The sequence below is a fragment of the Pseudonaja textilis genome, chromosome 2, assembly GCF_049901715.1.
Source record: "Pseudonaja textilis isolate UNSWEBS1 chromosome 2, rPseTex1.2, whole genome shotgun sequence".
Classification (NCBI taxonomy): Eukaryota; Metazoa; Chordata; class Lepidosauria; order Squamata; family Elapidae; genus Pseudonaja; species Pseudonaja textilis.
Window position 1 is genome coordinate 157,294,223 of NC_141991.1, and position 8,503 is coordinate 157,302,725.

General features: G+C 40.1%; 1 protein-coding gene across 5 annotated transcripts in view; it reads right to left on the reverse strand.

Moving 5' to 3' along the window:
• The window catches only part of GPR156 (G protein-coupled receptor 156), a 42,167-nt gene extending 34,185 nt beyond the window's left edge, over nt 1–7,982 (reverse strand). The window contains exons 1-6 of one of the 5 annotated variants that reach the window (XM_087926138.1): nt 7,745–7,859; nt 6,839–6,972; nt 5,998–6,135; nt 4,904–5,040; nt 3,361–3,496; nt 759–869 (exon numbers count right to left, since the gene is read on the reverse strand). In XM_087926138.1, the coding sequence (XP_087782264.1) occupies nt 759–869; nt 3,361–3,496; nt 4,904–5,040; nt 5,998–6,132 (519 nt within the window). In that variant the 5' untranslated portion in view covers nt 6,133–6,135; nt 6,839–6,972; nt 7,745–7,859. Of the gene's footprint in view, nt 1–758; nt 870–3,360; nt 3,497–4,903; nt 5,041–5,997; nt 6,157–6,838; nt 6,973–7,744 lie in introns of all 5 variants that reach the window. The other 4 variants (XM_026713344.2, XM_087926142.1, XM_087926140.1 and 1 more) reach the window with 4 other exon arrangements.
• Nucleotides 7,983–8,503: the final 521 nt, after the last annotated feature.

The window sequence follows — 8,503 nt, forward strand, 5'->3', positions numbered from 1 at the left end:
AGTGTATCTTAATACAGAGGGGATGGGCCTGGTTCTTCCTCTGACTGCCCAGCCAGCCTCAGCCTTTCCCCAGCCTCCTCCACAACCTCCAGAGCCACACCTCCACTCCCTGTCAGCTGTTCCTCCTCTCCCTCAGAGTCCGATTCTACCAGGGGCATAACATGCCCAAACTCCTGGACTAATAAAACTTTATCCCCTCCTTTCCACAGATAATTAAAATAAATTGCTAACAACCCTATTCTTATTCAGTATATTGTGTGTCCATGTATCTGTTCATTTGTCAACATAATATGAACTCTTATTATTGCAGGAAACCATTGTGCTGGGCAAAGCACTATTCTTGTTTTAGGCTTTCAAGCAGGCACTTTTTGCTTTTTAGCAACTACACTTTTGAATAATACGATAGAGCCTTCCTATTTATGAGGGTGAGGAAAGTAATGGGTTTTTTTAACCAGTGATTGGGAGGAAGGATGAGGCAAAAAAATGAATAATAAAACCACAATGTCTAATCGTATTTGGTTTCTATGTGCCAAAATAGAAACCATGTATTACCATGAATTACAGTCAAATTTATCAATAAAATTGTGCATTTTCCCCAGAGGAGTTGCGTTGCAGTAGATGCTGATCAACTTTATGCCCAGAAGTGTGCTCAAGCAAGAACAGTTTTTAAAAACAGCCTGCACGCAAACCTCAGCATGGCAACAAGAACTATTACCAAAAAGTCCAGCTTTGCTCCTCTTTCGGTGTGCAGGACTTACCACTCTTTTGTCTGGCACCTTTTGAGTGAATACTCTGTATAAACGCCAACTCTTTCCCAGGATAGGACCCAAAGCCAAGGAACCACTTATGTATAATATACAAATTCTCACCTGTTGGGATGGGAAAGATCCATCAGTCTAAATGTAGAAAATATAGTAGGGGAGATTTGTACTATTCTTGGATAAGTTATATGCAACCTATTCTAGAAGACACAGCACATTTTCAAAAGAGCAAGTATAGTATACAAACAGAAGATAACTGACCCAGCAAATTCATAATTAAAGCTCTAAAATTCAAGCTGTAACCTTAACTAGATAGACCAGGGATGTCAAACTCGCGGCATTGCATCATCACATGATGTATCACAACTTTTTCTCCTTCGCTAAACCGGGAGTAGGCGTGGCCAGTGCATGATGCATCCAGCCGGTTGGCCACAAGTTTGACAATAGTTACTGAGATAGACAATAGTTACTGTAACCTTTTACAGAGGAAGCCACATTTTAAAAACTTGTTTTAAAAACAAGTACACGTAAGTATCTTTAAGGGAGGGATGGGGACAAGGGAGTCACCTATTTATATCAGAACTTAAATATGAGGTGAGGGGCTACAGTATCAGAACCTAAGTATGAGCTAAGGACCTGCACCATAATTCATAGCTAACAGATATATCTCTGTATCATCTGACTGCCTGAATGTTTATTCCTAAAGTTTATTTGGAATGAAGAACCTACTGAACCATGTACTAGGCCCCCGTTAAATCAGAATGACTGGATTCACATCAGTTATAAATTATCATTGCTGACTATAGTGGCTATATTTATGTAACACCAAAACTTACCTTTGGTTGTGGCTTAGTAAATTATCTGAACCTAGCCAATGATTCAGCAGATGATCAGGCATAGGAAGTGGCAATGCTAATATAAACCTGTTTCATCTGATCATTTGCTAGGACAGGAGTTATCCAACGATGGATTTGAACTCCCTCCCAAGAGACACCAGCAACTTCAACACATTTTTAGTGAATTTACAAGTTTACAATTTACAATTTTTAAAAATCAGATAACGCATGCCCAGGCAGAGTGGGAGTTGATCAAACCTTGCTCTGAACTTTGCTCCTCACTTACGCAAATTTGAAGTACACAGATGCAGTATTGCCAATTTGTAGAACTGAGATACACAGATTAAAGATTAAAAATAAGTGGTATGTTTGAATCTTGTCCAACCCCATCTCCAAAAAAAAGATCATTAATGATGGACTATTCATAAATATGGAAGAAGATTTAATTTGTGCACCACTTGCTCCTGACTATGGCATAAACATACCACAGCAACACCATTTTCCTGCTGTTACTTCATCTCATCCCCAACCCACAAGTGGGAGAATTTTACATTCTCTTTTTTGTTTAAAGCCTCAAGCTATATAAAATCTGTAGACTTTGTTACCCATTTCCTTAATGGGTAGAGGGGAAGGCTTTCAGCCCTTCTCTCACAAAGTCTGCCCCAAAAAAGTGAGAACAGTTATGGTCATATGTTGCCATATATCTACCCACATTCTGGATAGAGAGGGCCATTGGTTTGAAAGAGGAGTAAAAGAGATCATTTATGTTAACACTGAGCAACCCTGTCTCAACAGAGGGGGGAGGATAAGACACATCTCCTGTCTACTCTACAAAGCTATCCTTTCAGCAGGTCCAAGAAGATTCACCCAATTTGAACTCTGAGGGCACAGATAAATTCCTAGTAGCCTCAAGAGCTCTCAGGAAGAATGCTAACGACCAGATGACTGCAAAGAAATATGATTCTTTGACACACACCCCTCCACCCATCCTGTCAGAACTAATTGTTCTATCATCCCCACTATCGAGCCAGAATTTATTAAGCTTTTTGGGTGAGAAGCAAAACTTCTTCCTCCTCCCCAGGGAAAAAAAAACCCAGTCCATTTGCCTTTTGAAAAAGCATCTGAGACAATTATGATCTGGATAACCAAGAATTTCCACATTAAGGATTACCTTACTTGAGCTGCAACATTGCACATAAGCACCAGATGGCAGCAGAAGATACAGAAAACTAAATGGAGCTAAACTGGGGAAGGGTCTATTGGCATAATAAAATTTCACCAGTATTCTTCCAGTACAAATACAGAGAAAACACTAAGCTGGCCTGATGAAAATGGAGCACGGGGTGGGGAAGGCTTGCGGTATATGCCCGCAAATGTGGCTCTTTGCCCAGCTGGTGTGATTATGTGCTGTCAGATAGAAAGGTAAGAAAACTACTCAGATTAAGCATATTTTACAAATTCATACATGATGTTTGTGTTGAAGTTCAACATGAATTTAACAAAAGTCTCTACTTGGTTTTGAAAAGGCTTTTTTTCTTTTCTTTTTCTCCTTTCAGAGGCTGCTTCTGAAAGGAAAATACTGAAAAATAAAGTCTTATTCATTTCCACATGGGATGTACTAGAAGACCTCCAAGGTCCCTCGCCGTTCTGTTCTGCTTGATTGCTTGATTCCTCTGCATATCAGTAATCTGCTGTGTAACTATGTCACTAAGATCGATACATAATAAATCTCACAATTGTTCTCAAAATGTGCGTTCACCTACTTGAATCAGCATCTCTAAGGATGGTCTGCTCAAAGGAGTCTGTTTTTCAATTCCAAAGAGATATACGCTACCGTAAGTCAAGCCACTGCCCAGGAGAGTCACAACATTCAAGTTTGGACTAGACATTTTCACAATCCTGTAGAAGATAAAGGAGAGAACGTGAGAAAAAAGAGTTATTAGAAGAAATAACTGCATTATACCTTTCCTTCCAATATGTGCTACCAGAGCTTGTTTCTTGACACACCTTACCTGGATTTCACTACTCTGCTTTTCCCCCTGACTTAAAAAGTATCATCCAGAACCAAAATGCTCCCTCCTTCCAAGTTAAATTACATTCCCTGAAGTATCATCTTAAAAATGACATTTTCTTCCACTAGGAATGGAATTCCCTAATCCCCATGTCTAATTCTGGTACAGAAGGATCCTATTTGTCAGAGGTTTCTGAAGTTGTCAATAAATTTAGGATAATTAACCATCATACTTAGTTGTCATTTCTTCAAGCCTGAATGATCTTTTAGAGCAATGATGCAAAAACTATGAACCTTGTGCAACCTACCAGCACCTCTTTTTCATTCCCAAAATAGACAGAGGAAAGAATACAGCACCTTTTTTGTATTTTGGTGGTATTTTAAGGGGCAAAGTGTTCTTAACTCTTGCATAATTTTATGCTGCCCATGTTAATCATTGAAAAATTCATCCCATCAAACATGAGTTCGATCAGGGGTGTCAAACTTGTGGCCTGTGGGCCAGATGCATCGTGTGCTGGCCACGCCCATGCCTGGTTTAGTGAAGGGGGGAAAAGTCCCTATACGTCACATGATGCCGCCATGATGACACGAGTTTGACACCCGAGTTAGATGTTTTGCTACTTGAGGAAATAGGTTTCTCACATGCAACAGTTGATTAGATTGGCAGCTGAGTTTTTCTTCAGCAGAGGTAAGGAGACAATCTTGTCATTCAAATCTGAACACAACTCCCCGGCTATAAGGATACAGATCAAACCATTGAACACCTGCTGCTGCTACTCAGAATTTGGCCTGTGGGGTGATTGACTCATTCTGCTTTCAATTACTTCATATAATAAGTTTATTCTGAAACTTTCAAGCAATTTCTTTGTTTGGGACTACCTTGGAAATTATTTTTTGCTAGATATGCAGCACATAAATGTAAGAATTAGTGAAATATACATATTGTAATATTTTCTCTAAGGAGAATAGCCAGAATAATACAACTGCCTATATAAGTAAATAAATGTAAAAACCTGTTTTCTTTAGTTTTAAATTTCACTGGGTGAGCATTTATCGAAAATTTGGCCCTTTAAACTTCCAGAGCCTTATCAAGGCCCATTTATTGCCCTCTCTGTGTTTGGTAGGTTTGACTACACTCTCACGAGTGACAGTAAGGAATCCACAGCACACTTACTGCAGACCCTGAAAGTCTGTATAGAACTGCAGTAAACAAAAACAAGATTCTTGAGAAATTCTTGAATGACAAAGAATTAGATCTTGCCCAGAGAATAAAAACAGGACTGACTTGGCCTTACCTATTTTTTCTGAAGCGAATTGTGAAGACAATGAAGAAAAAGCTGAGCAGAATTCCGCTGGTGTTAAAGGCCCAGACAATTGCCAAGAGGGCCACTGAAAAGGAAGAGGCGTTCTTACAGTTGGTCTCTGAAAATGGCTGAAGAAAAAGTAAAGCGAAAGGACTAAGAACTGCTGTGGAAATTTCTCTTCAAAAAAGGCAATGTGGCCTGCCTCTCAAGAATCCACTGTCCTTCATTGTGAATCCACTGTAATATTTTATATCTCACATACTAAGAACAGACACTCTTGCATTTGTTTAGAATGTAGACTAAACATGATGTCACATTAAGCCAATCCCTAAATTGACCTGGTCAAAAACATTGAGGCAGCATGGTTTTAAGTGACTTATAAAACAAAGCATGTTTTGAAGTTTTTAGGGCTTGATTATGGAGAAAGTACTGCATATTAATTCTTGATCTCCTTTCCCTATGTCCACATGCCCATAAAGAAATTAAACAAATTGGCAAGTGTAATTGGCAAGTGTAAACATATGGCAAGTGTAATGCTAACAGAAGATTTCAGCTGTACCAGTTATTTTATGTAGAAGCAGGAGGTCCAACAGATTTCGCACCTCTCTTGCTGAGAGATTGCAATAAATGCTCCAAAAGCTCTATATTTGACTCATGCTGTTTAACAACTTTATCAACAAAAAAAGAGAAAACATTTCAAGCTGCACTTTTCTCTGGATGTTCTTACATTTTACACTGTTTGTCTATACAGTATACACTGACTCAACTGTTCAATTTTTGAACTTGTTTGAATGATGGTAATGTTTGGTACAGTTTATATAATGCCCATTCTATTCTGTCAGAAATGGCTTGTATCCGAAGAGGAAAAACTCAAGAGAAAACCATCATATTATAACTCAGCCAACAGGTCTGATATTTTCCTGTTATTTTCAGACTACATAGCTTAAGAGCCTGCAAGAACATTTTATTGTTCTATGAGTACTGCAAATTACTTGCGAACACACGCACGCACACACAGTTTGAATGATCCAACTATACATTTTGTGTGTGTTTGGCTTTATAGTTCACTATTCATAGATACTTACAATTGTTGAAGTACAGAGATCCTTCAGAATTAGTTGCTGTCGTTCTTGGCTCTCATAGTCAAGGTTATTGTCGTATAACTTGGAATAATTTAACCCCATCTCCACAGCACATTCTAAGCCTTGATTCAACCACATGATCTGAACATAGTTTAGTTAGGTCTGGTATAAGAAACAAGGTTCTCAAAAACTGAAACACACGATATATGTAGTGACAGCTGAGAATTACTTGACAGAAATTTCTCTATCCTTAAAAATTCTGAGTTCACTGATAAGAATAATGAAAAAAATTATTAGACTGTAATAATTTAACCCAGCCTCTCATTTAGTATATGTCTGTCTGTCTATCATCTGTCTACTCATAAATTTTAACATATGCATAAGATTGAAAATAGCTGTTGTTCTTTGTTCACCCACATGGTACTCTCACTACTATATCCAAAAGACTAGCTATTGTACATAATTATTTTAAAAATGCTGATTTTTGCAAGGTGTAAAAAGTGAACTACAAAAATCAGGTATTTTGAAACTGAAAATTCTACTTATTTGATATACTGTCAAATGACATTAAATAAAAATGATGCCTGAGTAATGCCAGAGGGTCTCAATCTCATTCACTAGGAATTAGGAATCCAGCCTGGCTCAGGAATCCAGATTAAATGAGACAATAATTGTGTAAGAGACCTCAGATACACACACACAAACTTAAACCAATATAGTTACCCTTAATCTTGACCATTGTTGTTAATGAGTAAGCAAGTTAGAAATTGTGTAAACATATTTTTAAAAATTATTCGACCTAGCACAGCATGAGAGAGAGAAAAAAGAAAAAAGTAGGTTTTACCTTCTGTAGTTCCCTCTCCCTTTCCCGGGTTTAGTTAAGTTTTGGTCACAGCAGCCCTTGTCTGACATGCGAGGTTCCCTGGTGCAACCCGCAACTCTGCTCCCTGCTGTAAAAAGTATCCCCTTCAATCCATCCTGCAATTAAGGGCCAAGGCAGGAGAGCTCAGGTGGAGGGCAGCCTTTGGGCAAGCCCGCTCCTTCTCCCTCTCCTCACCCTGCAGTCATCAAAAGGGTGTTGAAGGGCCTGGAAGGCACCAGCCTTCCACACCTCTTACAGGGGAGTGTAACAAAACTGGAGAACTGTCCCTATTGGTCCCTACAATTACATAGCTGACCTTGAGAACAGGGTTATTATGAGTGTAGATGTGGTATCATCTTTTTTTTTCCTGCCGTTAATTTACCCTGACTTGATATTATGCGGGAATGGAAGGGGGAGGATATTCAGACAAAGTACTGTGACCTGTCTCATGCTAGTAGAAAGAACAAAAGAGGGTTCTGAGCGGTCCAGCATGATCTCTGAAACGAACCTATGATGACAGGGAGAGGGAGAGAACGGAACACGATCTCTGCAACATTGCAAAACTAGAGGAAAGAGGGGTCGCCGTCCTCGCTCAAGTTTTTCTTCCATTCTTCTCCACCCCGCCCGATTTCATTTTCTTTAGCTCACTTGCCTGAAATTTGCAAAGACTTCATGGAACTTTCGCCCGCCTTATTATAGCAGAATTGCCTCTTTGCATTAGCTTTCTCTTCTAGCAACCTGGCTCCTCTTGCTTTGCGCCTGTCTGATATTGTATTGGATCGACAGAAAGCGGAAAGGGCACGAACACCTCTTACTCGTCTTCTTTTTTAAATTGGGGGGGCGGGGGGGGGGATCATGCTGGCGGGAGGGGCAAGATATTCCTCTCACCTGGCGATCTGACCAAGCCGGGCAAGCGCAGGCCTGTGAGTCTTCTCGCCGGTTCTGCCTCAAGGTGGCTGCTCGGGGACAGACTGGAAGGCGGGTGCTTCGCCGCCTGTCCCCCTCGTTCCTTCCGTGGGCAAAGCTGCGTGTGCGCTTCGGCCCATCCGGTTCGGCGACGAGATTGCGGGCAGAAGCATCAACTGAACACGAGGGGCTTGGTTCAAACTGCTCGGGAGCGGCTGATGGCTCCTTCAGAGGAAAGCAAAGGCTTTACATGGGAGCTGGTGAAGTCATATTGGTACAGCAAGCCTGAAGCTGGATTGCTATTCGAAAAGAAACGAGCAGCTTCAATAATGAACGGAAGTTTCTTAGACATGCGTGGACTCTAGAGTCGCGTTTGCCTCTCAGGTATTTTTATGACTAATGGCTGCCCGGTTTAGGCGCCACAAGACTTCTCTCCAAATAAAATGATGGGTTTTGTACATATTCTTTCCCATGTGGTGATTCAAATGCATGAGACGGAATAGAATTCAGAATTAATTAAATCACGTTTTAAATCCCTCCATAGGCTCTTTCCTTACAAGACACTTTAGGAGCACACAACATTCAGCCAAATGCTTGACTCGCAATACATAGCGATGAACGTTAATTAATCGGGTGTCCTCCAAATTTATTATTATAGATTGATATGGCTGCCCTTCTCACTATAGTTGACTCTGGGGGCATACAATAATCCAATAAAACAATACATATATAAAAGCAATC